At 41.2% G+C, this 16,847-nt stretch overlaps 1 protein-coding gene across 11 annotated transcripts in view; it reads right to left on the minus strand.

Moving 5' to 3' along the window:
* LOC124139607 overlaps positions 1-16,847 on the minus strand; it is a 61,424-nt gene that overhangs the window by 19,912 nt on the left and 24,665 nt on the right. For all 11 annotated transcript variants that reach the window (XM_048387774.1, XM_048387772.1, XM_048387775.1 and 8 more), the window contains 6 exons: positions 9,568-9,624; positions 9,163-9,233; positions 8,092-8,194; positions 6,977-7,045; positions 5,018-5,109; positions 539-612 (listed from right to left, as the gene is read on the minus strand). In XM_048387774.1, the coding sequence (XP_048243731.1) occupies positions 539-612; positions 5,018-5,109; positions 6,977-7,045; positions 8,092-8,194; positions 9,163-9,233; positions 9,568-9,624 (466 nt within the window). The remainder of the gene's footprint in view (positions 1-538; positions 613-5,017; positions 5,110-6,976; positions 7,046-8,091; positions 8,195-9,162; positions 9,234-9,567; positions 9,625-16,847) is intronic.

The raw sequence follows: 16,847 nt of genomic DNA on the forward strand, positions 1-16,847 counted from the left end.
ATTCACTCATCCACCCGTTCATCTACTGAAACATTGAGTACGTTCATCTGCTGAAACATTGCGTGTTTAGATGTACATGCATATTATCCACCCACTCGCTCATCTCCCGTTCATCTGCTGAAACATTCATATTTTAGACAGGTTTGGGGGAGGGGGCAGGTGTCGCAACTCGTACCAAAAAATCTAACTCGGACTATTTTAAAAGGCAAAACATTAACAATTGGACTAGCCTCAGGGATTGAAGAGAAACGGGGGTAGGGGTGGACTGGTAAAAGCGTTAGCTCGTAATCTTTTAAAGACCTAGATTCGATTCCCACATGGGTACAATATGTGAAGCCCATTTCTGGTGTCCCTCGACACCAACATATGGTTTGAATATTTCTAGAAGTGGCGCAAAACTTGTTAACTCACTCACTAGAAAGAGAAACATGTTTTTATATGATAATGTGCCATTTCCCATCGAGACTCCAGCTTCAAGGAGGACACAGGTAGCCCAGTGATCAAATCACCATCGTTATAAACCTTTTAACCAACTTACTTCTTCCAGAGAGGATATAGTAGAATCTCTCCGGCGCCCGGCCCTGGTAGGCGAGATGGCGATTGTCATCGTACCTGTGATACATCATTATATCAATATTAAACAATACATCAGACTCGTCTACTTTCAACATAGTTATACGAGGCAACATAAACGTACATAACTGACATAACATGAAATATCTTTCAAATAAATCGATCATGGTTGAGAAGGACTTAAAGGGGCACTGATCTAACGCAATTCCCCGGACTGGTTGTTGCCTTTGTTATTGTTTTTTCCCCCGTGGGTACCCGGATGATACGCAACGCAACTGAGCGTGACCAGAGACTGGGCTACCGTCTGCAAGGACAGCTAAATAAACTTGGAGGCTGGAGGCAATATTTGTTTTACGCATTTTTGCATAAACACTGATTTGTTAACCGTGATCTAAAAAGATTTCGACAAAGGGCGCATGTTAACTAATTTCTTCAGCCTAAACTAACAGACAACAAGAACGGCGGAGCTCATCGGATGTCGTCATTTGGAAATACCCCAGATGGTTATAGTCAACACTAACAAAAGTATCCATGCAGTGAAAGCATTTTCGGTTTTTCGGATTGCGTCGATAATACGATTACTACTCCCTTGTTGTCATCCACGTTTTCTCGCATAACCCTACACTTGTGTATTTGTCGTCATTCACTTGATGCTCAGTTAATGAATTTATTACAGGTACAATTAGTGGTAGCACCACATAGATTACCTGACAAAGGTTCCCATTTGGCATTTATTGTGTCTGGGGTAATTATTCAATCTAAATCCAGGTTTGAAGTGAGGTAAAATGTGTGTTATGTAATATGCACGTGGCAGACCAGCAAGAGGGGAATGATCAGTTGATTTACTTTTTTTTGTAAATCAACGGATCGTTCCTAGTCATCAAAGGATTAACAGAAAATACGTTGATTGATTAATCACTGTTATCTTGCACAGTGGATATGTCAAAAGTGAGTGTTTACATGTCTAGGTTTACTAAAACAAAGGGAATACACACATATCATGGCGTGAAGTGCTGATGTAAAAACAACATACTTTGTTCAAATGGTGAACTGATAATACGTTGATTGATTGATCATTGTTATCAATCAATCAATGGATTTTTTAGGAACCGTGGACGTTATGAAAATAGTTGTCACGTGGGCTTTCTCAGCTGACCCTTGAGACTTGACACCTATGTGAAACACTTGAAACAATCCATGTGATCAGTTGAGAAACGAACACGGGTTATAATATCCCGAAACGATATATATATTTTAAAATATGTGATTGTTACAGAGACACGTGACATCGAATAGGTTTCTTTGTACAGCTGCAGACGAATGGGATATTGTTCCTTTGTGTGGATATTCACGGATACATTCCTCGAACAAGGAAGCTGCCTAAAATTTATACACATAAATTTGGTAGGTTGTAATTATGGTATTTGCATTTTGTTTTCCTTCATTTGCTGTAGCATTGAACCGATTCGTCCTTGTTTCTCTACGTCTTAGTTGGGAAATTCTTCAATGCGCGATATACGTTGTTTTCACAGGCCTTTTCCCTTGTAAGCGTGTATATATTACCGTCAATTTGTAAAATGTAATTCTCTCAGGCAATTTATAAAATGTGTAAATATTTCAGTCATTTTGACTAAAAAATCTGTCCAGATTGATTAAGGCGATCAAAAGGGCCTACAAACATCACAACAGATTATTATATAGGATTAGAAGCCAAACAACATAGAAATGTACTTTTCAACGTAACATTTTCAGTCTCTTGGTGATGACATTAAACATCAAAATGTTTGGAATTCGTTATCATAATAATACAGATGGAAATGTTTTTCAGTCACTTTGTTAAATAACTGAATATTTAGGCGCTGAATAAATTTGAAAATGTTACACATTTTGACAGTAAAAAATATACACACTATCAAAAAGCAATGCTCAGGTGAAATATTTACTTTGTGTTGCAAGTCAAAATAGTGTAAACGAAAATCGCAAAATTACCAAGCAAGTGACTTATCAAAACTTCTTCACCATTACCGATGCTAACCACAAAGATACCTACATTTCCTTATTATCTCCAAAACTGTATTTCATTTTGTTGATCAATGTGACCATACGCCCTCTATATTACTACCCATACAAGTGACTGTTGCGCTTACGAATGGCGCAGCAGAGGTCGCGAACTAGTCTAGATTTCTGCTATACATCCGGGTACTCACTGGGAAAAAACAATAACAAAGGCAACAACCAGTCCCGGGGAATTGCGTTAGATCAGTGCCCCTTTAAATCAACACAACATAAACGTGAAATCAACACAACCTTAACGTGAAAACAACACAACATAAACGTGAAAACAACACAACATAAACGTGAAAACAACACAACATAAACGTTAAAACAACACAACATAAACGTGAAAACAACACAACATTTTATAAACGTTAAAACAACACAACATAAACGTGAAAACAACACAACATAAACGTGAAAACAACACAACATAACCGTGAAAACAACACAACATAAACGTGAGAACAACACAACATAAACGTGAAAACAACACAACATAAACGTGAGAACAACACAACATAAACGTGAGAATAACACAACATAAACGTGAAAACAACATAACATAAACGTGAAAACAACAAAACATAAACGTGAAAACAACACAACATAAACGTGAAATCAACACAACATAAACGTGAAAACAACACAACACGCTAACGCCGAGAGGGCTATTTAAGTGTATGTGTTACGTAGATCACTGAAATATAAGCAACAAAACACTTTCCATATTCAATGGAAATCTTTGCTAAAATCAGAGTCGATTGTACGATTCCGACTATATCACGAGCATGTGTTTAAGAATCACTACCAAATAGCGATGATACCAGGTGTTCGCGAAAAGAAATCAGACAAGCAATCACAGCACTATGACAACCCAATTTTCACAGGGGACTAGGCACGGATCGGTTGGCATTATTTTCAGAGGACAAGGTATGATAAGGGCACGTGTCGTCCACAGTATTTCCATATCTTATAAAATGAACGAAACTTTTATGAGGTTTTCAGGAGGCATTTTTTAAATATTTGAAAATGTGCATGTCTTTGAATCAAGTTTTCTTAGATGTAGATACATACAGTGCAAGACAAAAAAGGCTAGTTGTCAACAATAAACATTGCTGATAATTTACATACCAATATAAGTTTTCAATAACTCCAAAATTCTACATTTCTTGCGGGCTAAAAAGGTTCCCCTATGTCTCTTTTTATTAATAATTCTTGTACATTCTACAACTTTTGTGTCTGGTAGCTCATGTTATGTATATCTGTCTAGTTAATGATGACTCTACTATCACACAGTTTCATTCCAGTCACTATTTACAATGGGTAGACCTGGGCTCACTTGCACAAAGCGATCTTAGCGCTGCGACTAGTGTAAGCCTATGTTAAAATATGGGAGTTACGATCATCGCTGGCAATAGCCAGAGTGTGGAACATGGTCTCCCTGTATAGTACTGGAGTACGGTAGTCACAGAATGGAATGCGGTCTTGGCATTGCCTTCTCTTGTGAGTGAAAGGGGTTTCTTGTCCAAGTTAGCAGGCGAGGAAAACAAACCATATCGTCGGTTACGAAGATACACATCTAGAAAGGCCACAGTATAGACTACGGTTATAACGAACTCGAGGGACCACTATGTTTAGTTCGTAATAACCGTAGTTCGTTATAAGCATACAGCATATATAAATTTACAACAAATGATCTTGACTAAAAATAAGTTCGTTATATCCGTCAGTTCGTTATAAGCGTGTTCGTTATAAACGTAGTTTACTGTACTAGTATATCCCTGATATAAACCCACTGAGGTTCTGTGACTGTTCAGATATTTTCACCAGTGGTTTCTCTGTTTGATCACCTAGGACACCAAGTGTCTGGCAGCAGGATATCGCGAGCTTGACATAAACGAATCACAAGAACCCTACGCCTATAGAGCTACCTGGCAAAAGAAAGCACACACCCGTGTGTGTTGGTGGTTAATATGAAACAAACAAGAATCGATTACCGATGGTGATGCATTTGATACGAGTTATATACAGTAAACTACGGTTATAACGAACACGCTTATAACGAACTGACGGATATAACAAACTTACTTTTTTGGTCCGACTATTTGCTGTAGTTATACTGTATATATACTTATAACGAACTACGGTTATAACAAACTAAAATTAGTAGTCCTTTTGAGTTCGTTATAACCGTACTTTACTGTAGCTGTTTTGAACCTTAAGCAGTGTTCCGGAGCCTGTTTTCAGCTTGGTGCGGTTTTGGTCAAATCCGATTTCCAAGTGTTTACTTTCTTTTGCCCGGCTGTTTAGTTAAAATAACGGCTTACAACTCTTTTTTGTCCCTTCTTGGGGCAGTACGAGAGGGAAATTGACAAGGGACACCCACCTTTCGTATGCGACAACTCGGGCTAGCTCCCTCTCCATCTCCGATGGGAACAGATGCTTGAAGGCCTTCGTGGCGCGCAGCACCCACGACACCTGCATTGAGAGAGAGAGAGAGTGAGTGAGTGAGTGAGTGAGTGAGTGAGTGAGTGAGTGAGTGAGTGAGTGAGTGAGTGAGTGAGTATGGTTTTACGCCGCTTTTAGCAATATTCCAGCAATATCACGGCGGGGGACACCAGAAATGGGCTTCACACATTGTACCCATATCGGGAATCGAACCCGGGTCTTCAGCGTGAAGAGCGAACGCTTTAACCAGTAGGCTACCCGACCGCCCCTGAGAGAGGGAGGGACGTCTTCTATTTGACTAACAGGCATAATTCGTGACCAGGGCACCGTTCCACAAAGTGATCTATCGTAAGCCAGTGTTAAAGTATGGGAGTTACGATCACCTTAGCGCTAAGATAGCTTTGTGGAACGGGCCCCAGGCGAAAAGGAACCTTATGGGTGCTGGGATACAATTGAGATATGACGTCATTAAGAAACACGTGTGACGTCAGCTTACTTCCGTTAAAAAATGTGTGCAGACTGCACAAAATTATTATTTTTTTCACCCCTTAGATCGTAATGTAATAACATTATTTCAAAACATTTCAGCATATATGTCTACTTTCAATTAATCAGACATTATATCTAAAGGATGCAATTATAAAAACAGTTAAGCGTGTGAATTGGGGCTTTGCATTTGGGAGTTCAAATGTTTGATACCACGTCACGCTGTAATAAATGTGAATTGAAACTTATGAATTGTATTTCTCTGATAGCAGAGGTTTACTGTAATTTTAAAATATAATAAGAAGTCAAAATGTTATATTTCGCCCATAAGGTCCCTTATCTCTGGGTTGGTCACATGTTGTCTGATAATGGAGATGTCCAAAGTGGCAAGAGACCCACAAGGCTTGGTGCACCCATCGTGTAAGTCTTCCAAATACTGGGGGCGGTCGGGTAGCCTAGTGGTTAAAGCGTTCGCTCGTCACGCCGAAGACCCGGGTTCGATTCCCGACATGGGTACAATGTGTGAAGCTCATTTCAGGTGTCCCCCGCCGTGATATTGCTGGAATATTGCTAAAAGCGGCGTAAAACCACACTCACTCACTCACTCCAAATACTGACGAAGCTTTTAGTGAGTTGATGTTTGCTTGATACATCCAGATAGCTTTCATCCCTATTTTGCCTTTTACGCCCAACAGTTTCGCCTGATTAACGAGCTTGTATTGGCTGGCGATGACGTTATACATTTACACTAGTCAGCGATATTTCAGCGACAGTAAAGCAGTTTGTAATAAATCGGGTGTCTTCAGGTACACCTGTGCTTGAAGTGAGTGAGTGAGTATGGTTTTACGCCGCTTTTAGCAATATTTCAGCAATATCACGGCGGGGGACACCAGAAATGGGCTTCACACATTGTACCCATGTTGGGAATCGAACCCGGGTCTTCGGCGTGACGCGCGAACGCTTTAACCACTAGGCTACCCGACCGCCCCCTGTGCTTGAAAGTATAGTGTGATCATCGCTAGTCGTCGCTGGGGAACGTTGCCACAGAATTAGAAAAGTCACCATTGTGATCCACATGATATTGTGGGGCACGGGTGGCCCAGTCGCCCCAATTCGCTGTGCAGAGTTGCGTCCCTTGGGCACGACAGAAACATATGACTTGGGGTTCGAATCCCGGTTTGTCAGCACCATACCCGTGCTCGTGGGTTTCAACAAAGTGGTAAACGACTGAGACCTGTATCACTTCGGGCTTTCCTCCCACATTAAGCTGACACGCCGTGATATAACTCAAAGACTTCAGAAGCGGCGTTAAACCGCGACTGATATTAACTATAGATAATAACTCTTCTTATTTCCGCCTATAATCCTTCACGAAACAAAAGATTATAAATGTGATGGATTGTGAACTTACCCTCTTCAGGTGGTAGTTACTCCTGTATTCGGGCTGTGTTGTAAGAGCTAACTGCATGTCAAAACTGAGCTGGAAACAAAAGCGAAAATATATTGTTTACATACATGTCAAAGTTTAACTGCTCATCTACAAAAGAAGGGGACATTCGTCTATAGCGCCGCAATTCACTGTGAAGAGTTGTCTCCCTTAGACGTGCAAGAATCCTAAGATTATGAGTGAGTTCGAATCCCAGTTTCACTTTGATTGTGTGCCTCATATCCGTGCTCGTCTTTTTCACCAAGGTAGACGCTCAAGGCCTTCGCCATTCCTTGGCTGTTCCAAGTTTAGCCACCATCAAACATGTGTGTGTAACTATCTTTTGCCCGGGAGTGTACTTGTCAAAATCGTACCGCGTCCTAAGTATAATGTGATGAAGCACATATGACTATGGTATCATCGAAATGCCAGACTGTCATGTACCGTGGACCCTGGTTCACAAAGCGATCGTAGCTCTACGACTGTTACGACTAAGTCAGTACTAGTCCTATTTTTGTTTGTTTAACGCCACACTCAGCAATATTCACGCTATATGTTTGTTTGTTCAATAACGCCGCACTTAACAATTTTCCATCTACGGGAAGGCGGTCTGAAAATAATCGATCCTGGACCAGGCAATCCAATGATTGACATCATGAGTATCGGTCCACGTAATTGGGATACGATCACATGCATCAACCATGTCAGCGAGCCTGACCACTCGATCCCGTTAGTCGCCTCTTACGACAAGCATGGGTTGCTGAAGGCCTATTCTACTCCGGATCTTTACGGGTCACTAGAGATAGTACTAGGATTGATTCGTGGAACCTGGGGGAGAGGGGGAACGGGGGGCCCAGTCGTCTACAGAAACCTATGATTGTGGGTTCGAATCCCGGTTCGTCCCGATTATGTTTCTAGGTTTGTCAGCACCATACCCGTGCTCGTGGGTTTCACCGAAGTGGTAAACGTCTGATATCTGCATCACTTCGGGCTTTCCTCCCACATTTAGCTGACACGCCGCGATATAACTGGAATACTGTTAAAAGCGGCGTTAAACCCAACTCACTCACTCACTCGTGGAACCTGGGACTGTTACTTACACTAGACTTGAACGCTGTTTTCGGTTGGCCATTAGTGGCCTGTTTCCGTCGCATTCGTCTGAGAACTGAAGTGGACACTTCCGGGTCATTCTCGTTAAAATGTCTGCAAATGAAACGGCGAAGAATGTCAAAGTCTATTCGGAACAGATGACCTGGCATTATTGCTGTGTGTTAACTGAAGTCTTCAGGCAAAACCATGCGAAAACAACCAAATCACAACACGTATAAATACTATTACAACAGGTAACATCACCTTATTGAATAAAAGCGTATTTGAATATGTGAATACGCCTCATCTCCATGGGTATATTGCTCTTTCATCCACTCTATATATAACCAGAAGAGGGGTCTTGCGATATGGCGTAATAGCATCTCACTGTCGCTTCATATCTCTTCGGGCGGTCGGGTAGCCTAGTGGTTTAAGCGTTCGCTCGTCCCGCCGAAGACCCGGGTTCGATTCCCGACATGGGTACAATGTGTGAAGCCCATATCTGGTGTCCCTCGCCGCGATACTGCTGGAACATTGCTAAAAGCGGCGTAAAACCATACTCACTCTCACTCATATCTCTTCATCCCTTCATACCCTTCGTCATCTCCCTCCCCCTCTTTCTCTCCCATCCCCCCTCTCTCTTTTTCTCTGTGTGTCTCTCTCTACCTCTCTCGCTCTCTCTGTCTCTTCCCCCTCTCTCTGTCTCTCTCTCTCGTTTTCTCCTTCCTTTCTCTCTCTTACTATCCCCCCCCTCTCTCACTTCTGTGTTTTGGTCTTCCTCAATCGACCATGCATTCATAAATATTTGATACACAACACTATACACCAGAGGTAAAGGAAAGGATTGTAAAATGAAGACATCCATCGATACCAAAAGGCCAGAAGACCTGAAGCAACACCTGACCTAAATACGTCACAATGGAATCCCTTTCTGCACAATAGACGGTGTTATAACCACAAGAAAACCAAAATGACGCTTAAAATAACGAAAGGCTCGTTTGTGGATTAAGCGCTTTATATACGAGCTCAGTAGCTTCTTTTATCTAGACTACAACGCGAATCCCATAACAGTACATACGTACCTCCTCCTGGGCACGGCTGACCGTGCTATCAGCCCCACCATATTGACGGCATAGGCCAAGCGATCCTGGGGCTGCAAACACATACACGTCTTCATTGGAATAGAATTCCAAACCAAACAATCCAGTGATTGATATCATGAACATCGATCCTAGCAATTGAATAGCGTTGTTATTAGTGAGTAAGTTTGTGAGTGAATATTTATAGTCACATCGGCAAAATTGCAGCCATATCATGACTAGATCAAGTTATACAGTATTAAAGCATACAGTTTGATCATAAAAAACAAGGGACAGTAAAACAACTGGATTATCACAGATCTATATCGTTTTGTTATTAGCACACGGGGTAGGTAGTACTTCGCCTTCACATAACGTATTGTGAAACACGTTTCCACACTCACTTACCCGCCATCCTTTGCGTCTCTCCTCCCGTATCTTCTGCGCGTCTGTATTTGTCACCTTCTGAAACATATATTTAGATCAGGTGTTAATGTATGTCTTCAAGCCTTTTCATATCGATCGATGGCTTCCTTTAAATCTCTAAATCATCACGAGGCACGTGTGGCCCACTGGCCTAAGAGACGTCCCTTGCGCTTGCAAAAAGCCTATGATTGTGAGTTCGAATCCCAGGTTCTCAATGATAAGGTTTCTAGGTTTGTTAGCACAAAGTGGGTTTCACCATAGTGGTAAACGTCTAAGACCTGTATCACTTCGGGCCTTCCTCCCACGGCTGACAAGCTGCGATATAACTGATATAACTTCAGTGCGGCGAAAAACCAAAGTCAGTCACTTCGGGCCTTCCTCCCACGGCTGACAAGCTGCGATATAACTGATATAACTTCAGTGCGGCGAAAAACCAAAGTCAGTCACTCGAAATCTAAGACGCGCACCTGTACAGAGTGGTTGATGCATGTCATCAATCCCAATTGCGTACATCGATGCTCATGATATTAATCACTGGATTGTCTGGTCCAGACTCGATTATTTACAGACCGCCTTCATATGGCTGGAATATTGCTGAGTGCGGCGTTAAACAACAAACAAACAACCAACGATCAAGCACGCAAAATTACCAAGGTTTCATTAGTAGGTTCACATGACGTCAGATTAACAAGGCTTAGATCGGACGATAAAGTGCTGTTGTACTTTGATGTGCGGCGCCTATCCAGCCAACAGCCTGAACACATCTCCAGGTGATACATGTTCAAAGTCTTGTGTACACGTCATAAATCATGAGGAGATTACGTCCTATGGTTGTCAACTGGGACATGGCTAAATCAAACAGTATAATTGTAATGTCATCTTGAATGGAATGTGTACAATAAACACATATGCTTGCGTGCTTGCGTGCTTGCGTGCTTGCGTGTGTATTCTTCCCGTAATAGTGGGGGGCACGGGTGGCCCAGTCGTCTAAGACGCCGCGATTCGCTGTGCAGAGTTGCGTCCCTTTGGCACGCCAGAAACCTATGATTTTGGGTTCGAATCCCGGTTCTCCCCGATTATGTTTCTAGGTTTGTCAGCACCATACCCGTGCTCGTGGGTTTCACCGAAGTGGTAAACGTCTGAGACCTGCATCACTTCGGGCTTTCCTCCCACATTAAGCTAACACGCTGTGATATAACTTGAAAAATGTTAAAAGCGGCGTTAAACCCAACTCACTCACTGTAATAGTGACTTTGATTCCATATCAACAGTTTTTGTTTCCCGTCACCGACCGACCCGGAATATTAAAAACCTAATGCATTCTTAATCCGGTTCCGCATTCAAAATGTTTGAAGTTTTTTGTCGTAAACCTTCATGGTAAAAAGTCATTGCATTCCTGATATATTTTCTAACAGAAGCCACATTGACCTATTTACTACTTAACTACATCTTTGTTTTCATTTAGCACGATTGTGAATACGTTCGGAGTCGTTCAGAAAAAAACAAAAAACAAACCATAATTAGACCTACCAATCCCTATATTTTTTAAGCGACGAGAAACGAGAACCTCTTAGTGAGTGAGTGAGTATGATTTTACGCCGCTGTAAGCAATATTCCAGCAATATCACGGCGGGGACACCAGAAATGGGCATCATACATTGTACCCATGTCGGTAATCGAACCCGGGTCGTCGGCGTGACGAGCGAACGCTTTAACCACCAGGCTACCCGACCGCCCCTCGAACTTCTTAGTAGATCACCGGAGTGGGCAACAGTAATCAAAGCAGCCATGCTGTCGTATAGTCAGGTTGTGAAGTTAACTGTCCATCACGCAATATTTACCCATGCAGATCAGCCCAGGGACTGCTATTAATTGATTAATGAAGATAACAGCTAATAATAACTCACTGAGAATATTAAGATGAATCAGGCGTGAAGATAATACAATCTGACCAGCAGAAGCAGCGAGGTAAAGACTATTGTGAATTGTAGTGTTAAACGAGATGGAGAGTAAGTAAATGCGTTGCTGATGAGGTGAACTCAGGTCAGCTAACAACAGCACGAAATGATCGTGTTGTTCTACACACACGTACCCGTATGTAGGACACCGATCACGTGCGGATTTCGAGGATGATGGTGAGGTGAGGTGAAATGGGGTTTAACGTCGCGTCCAAGATTATTGCACTTATATAGCGACGTGCATGTACGTGTGTGTGTGTGTGTGTGTGGCTGCTTGTACTAGACCGGACTGATGCCGATTTATAGTGCTAGCTCACTGAGATACCATGCCGTAGTTTAACATGAATACCCCACTTGCAGTATACTGACTCCGAGCAGACCAGTCCTTGTTTTAGCCCCTTAATGCCGAGCGCCAGACAGGGTAACAACAAGTACCATCTTTTAACGTCTTTTGGTATGACGCGGCTGGGGATTGAACCCCGAACCTTCCGCTCTCCGGGCGGACGCTCTACCATTAGACCACGGAGGCGGTCGAGGATGATGGGCTGAACACGTTGACCCTGACCTTGGCGCATCCTCGATAATGCAGTATATGTGTATGTATTTCTGTTATGATGAATGCCGTATTGCCTCTAAAAGACGCTCTCGTATTTTTCGGATGTAATAATAACTAAGCGTTGACTGACCGATGATCGGGCATTCACCAAATCATTCGCGTTGCATAATTGAATTTTGCCAGAACCAAAATAACGTTAGTCTCCGTTATGGCATGAGAACGAGAGGTGCTAGGACATATTTCATCATGTATCAAGTCAGTCACATACCCGTTACTACTTAGCTCTTTGTCGGAATAAATGAGAAGCATATCTCATCTATAGTTCTCGTCAATTGAAACAGAATCACGAAGTATCGTGACGGTTAATTAACGAAGATAGCTGCATGTGTGCTAATACTTATAATAAAAAAACAAGTAATTCCGGCGGAAGGAAAAAACCTGCAGACTGCGCTTTTACGAAAATATCCATTTTGCTAGCGATAAACATCATCATTGTGTTTTCATCACATAACCTATACAGTAGGATATCTCTCATGAGAGACACCTGTGAAGATCCGGGTTAGAATTGGTCTTCAGCAACCTATGCTTGCGACTATATTTATCGAACCACAAAACCGCTGTCGGGATATTTAGCGACTGACAACGTCGTTATCGGGATACTTATCGAACCAAAAAACATTTATCGGGATATTTATAGAATGACAAAACCGTTACCGGGATAATTATCGAATAAAAACATCGTTATCGGGGTATTTATCGAATAAAAACATCGTTATCGGGGTATTTATCGAATTACAACATCGTTATCGGGGTATTTATCGAATAACAACATCGTTATCGGGATATTTATCGAATTACAATATCGTTATCGGGGTATTTATCGAATTACAACATCGTTATCGGGGTATTTATCGAATTACAACATCGTTATCGGGGTATTTATCGAATAACAACATCGTTATCGGGGTATTTATCGAATTACAACATCGTTATCGGGGTATTTACCGAATTACATCATTGTTTTCGGGATATTTATGGAAGCGTCACACTTTGGTCAAAATATACATTTGATCAGGCTATTTATCGAACCACAAAACCGTTATCGGGATAGTTATCGAATAATAACGTCATCAGTACATTTATCAAATTAAAACACATTTATCGGGATATGTATCGAATGACAACTTCGTTATCAGGATAATTATGGAACCGTAACACCGTTTTCAAAATATTTGATCGGGATAATTATCGAAAAGCTACAACATTACGTGGATAATTATCGAACAGGTTCAATGATATCGGCATATCGAACTTGGACATTGCTACCATTTTATAGACATGTGTATAGAACAGTTGCAATGACATCGGAATATGCAGCGAATCAGAACCTTGGTAAGCATACAATATCGATAAAATGTAGATTGGATAGTTTAAAGTCTTGACTTACAGTTCCTAAATCTTGTTTTTTCGAATTTACCAAAAAAACATTCACAATCAAAGACGGTGTGTTAAAGTGCAGGTATTTATTTGTCAGATGACGTCACAACCCAGCAGCGTTGTGTACAGTGTCAGGTGTCTTCCCCTATACCGCGGTGGTATTCCCCCGTTATATCGCGCTATCGGAAACTATCAGCATAACAACAACTTAAGGTTTTTGTCTCCATTGATCTCCCAGGGTTTGTCTTGCATTCAACGTGATAAATGAATCGGGAATAAGCTCATTAATATAAGCCGACGCTAGTCCTTGATAATGCCTTGCGAAACCAATAGCTCGTTTTTTCATGCCTGCTTGTTGTCGGGGAATGTTGAAGACTTAACCTTTTCATGGGTTCTCGCTTGATTGAGGGACGCTAGTGAGACTGGAGAAGGGTGTTGGGGGTGTTTAGTAAGTGAGTGAGTGAGTACAGTCTTACGCCGCTTTTAGCAATATTCCAGCAATATCACGACGGGGGACACCACAAATGGGCTTCACACATTGTACCCATGTCGGGAATCGAACCCGGGTCTTCGGCGTGACGAGCGAACACTTTAACCACTAGGCTACCCGACCGCCCCGTTTAGTAAGTGACTAGGTGAGTTAGTTAGTGAGTGAGTGAGAATGAGTGAGTATGGTTTTAAGCCGTTTTTAGCTATATTCTAGCAATTTACGGCACGTAACACCAGAAATGGGCTTCAGACAATTTACTCATGTGGGGAATCGAACCCGTGTCTTAGGCGTGACGAGAACGCTTTAACCACTAGGCTACCCCACCGCGCCAAGGTCTCTTAATGCATAGTCACAAGGCAGGGTATCAGAAACATGCTCTAAATAAACACTAGGTAGTCACGTGGGTGAAGTGTTGGTTATACACGCAGAAGACCCGGGTTCGTTTCCCAAGATTGGTACAGTGTGTAACTACCAACTCTCCCTCTTATTGAATTGCGGGGACACGGGTGGCCCAGTCGTCTAAGGCGCCGCGATTCGCTGTGCAGAGTTGCGTCCCTTGGGCACGCCAGAAACCTATGATTTTGGGTTCGAATCCCGGTTCGCCCCGATTATGTTTCTAGGTTTGTCAGCACCATACCCGTGCTCGTGGGTTTCACCGAAGTGGTAAACGTCTGAGACCTGCATCACTTCGGGCTTTCCTCCAGCATTAAGCTGACACGCCGTAATATAATTGGAATACTGTTAAAAGCGGCGTAAAACCAAACTCACTCACTCACTCTTATTGAATTGCACATATATTGCTACCCCTGTAATTCTGTATAAATATACATGCATGCTCGTCAAAGATGTTTTGTATATATTCTATACTTATATGTATATGTATTAATTTGCTGAAATAATTTTGTACCTCTGATGCCGCTGATAGCGGCCTGAGTGTAAATCAAAGTTCAGTTCAGTAAAGCCTGTTTCTGGGGATGTTGCGGGAATATTGCTGAAAGCACTCACTCTCACACTAAAACATTACATCAGGAAGGCACGTGATAGATAATTAATTTCACACTTTTTCTAGCTTAAGTAATACTATACACATGATATTGTTTGTTCATATTATTTCGTCACTACATTTTTACTTGTGCAAGTATGTGCCTATTAAAGTGAAAAAAGCACTAATATTTAAGGAATATTCTTCTAAATTTACAAAAATATTGATGATAACCTTCAAATATATGCCAAACTGTATACCATTTAAAGGTATGTATAATTTGAAAACTATCACAAAATGTATGTTTAAAATGACCGATTACATTGGATAAAAATGGAAAATAAAGTTCACTTAATTAAAGATTAAAGTTCACTAATATTTGAGGATTACTCATTAATTCTAGAAATATGAGGTTGATGGGAATTCTAAACTTGTTTTGCAAGCTTTGAAGTGTTATGTTAAATTTCAGAAAATCAGAACTTATAACCATGACACTAATGATTTAAATGGTACATTTTATAAGAAAACAAACCGCATGTGGAGAAGAGAACGTTTATCAAAATATTACAAAATTCACCAATATCCGATGACGTATGAAACAATAAAACCGGTGATTTATATCTTTCGTAAATGCTGTGTTGTTTTCGTAAAAATACAATAATATAATTCTTGTTACATAATATATTTTTGTTGTTGCTTTCGTTGGATAACTTCAATAACAACACTGTTCATCGGCATAGATTTATTCTTTCTGAATATAAAAAATGTACCAAAACGCACCCTTTAATTGTCTAAAGGAACCATCCAAATTCTGAGTGAGTGAGTGAGTTGGGTTTAACGCCGCTTTTAACAGTATTCCAGTCATATCACGGCGTGTCAGCTTAATGTGGGAGGAAAGCCCGAAGTGATGCAGGTCTTAGACGTTTACCACTTTGATGAAACCCACGAGCACGGGTATGGTGCTGACAAACCTAGAAACATAATCGGGGCGAATCGGGATTCGAACCCACAATCATAGGTTTCTGGCGTGCCTAAGGCACGCAACTCTGCAGAGCGAATCGCGGCGCCTTAGACGACACCCGTGCCCCCTCCAAATTCTGAAGAAACATATTGTCCCTTCTCACCCAACCAGCCGTTTCGCCAAGGTCGAATTCTGACCGCACGTTATGTACACAAAATACCACATACCCCAGGACCTACATTGTACTATGGTGTTATACCTCAGATGATCAGCTGATTGGCAGGGCCAATCACTAATCAATCAGATATTGATTATACGTTTTCCGAACCATTCATTTCCTAAAGGTTGGACAGGGCAGTGGTAGATAGCACCGAGCCATATAATCTGACAGTCACCCCAGACAGAGTTGATCTGATTTGTATTAAGCGCTTATCGTTAGCAGATTAAAGGATTAGTAATATCCACAACCTGGAACCTTGTATTTACACTTACATATTTGGTAAATTCGAGATATTACAATAATAATAATTCAGGTTTTCGTCATATGCATCAGTTCAAAGAGGTGTTGGAGTGTCATCGAAAATGAAACATTTAAAATCGGTAACACAGTGTACAGGCGTGTACACTTTGTCTTATAATTGATATAATTGTTAAAAAATATGATGTCGGATTTTTTTATTGACATCATCATGCAAATGATACACGCAGTGATAACATATATTAATAATCGGGTCAGTTATTAATGTCAATGTATTTTAGTGTATGATGTCAATAGTGTTTAATTTTTTTTCAAAACTAAATTTATTAACTTCAAAAATAGAAGAAAACACACGACTATCAGTCTACTTATAATCGGTGTCTTCCTTAAATGTTTCAGG

This window comes from Haliotis rufescens, unplaced genomic scaffold, assembly GCF_023055435.1.
Source record: "Haliotis rufescens isolate VD_foot unplaced genomic scaffold, xgHalRufe1.0.p SCAF_7, whole genome shotgun sequence".
Classification (NCBI taxonomy): Eukaryota; Metazoa; Mollusca; class Gastropoda; order Lepetellida; family Haliotidae; genus Haliotis; species Haliotis rufescens.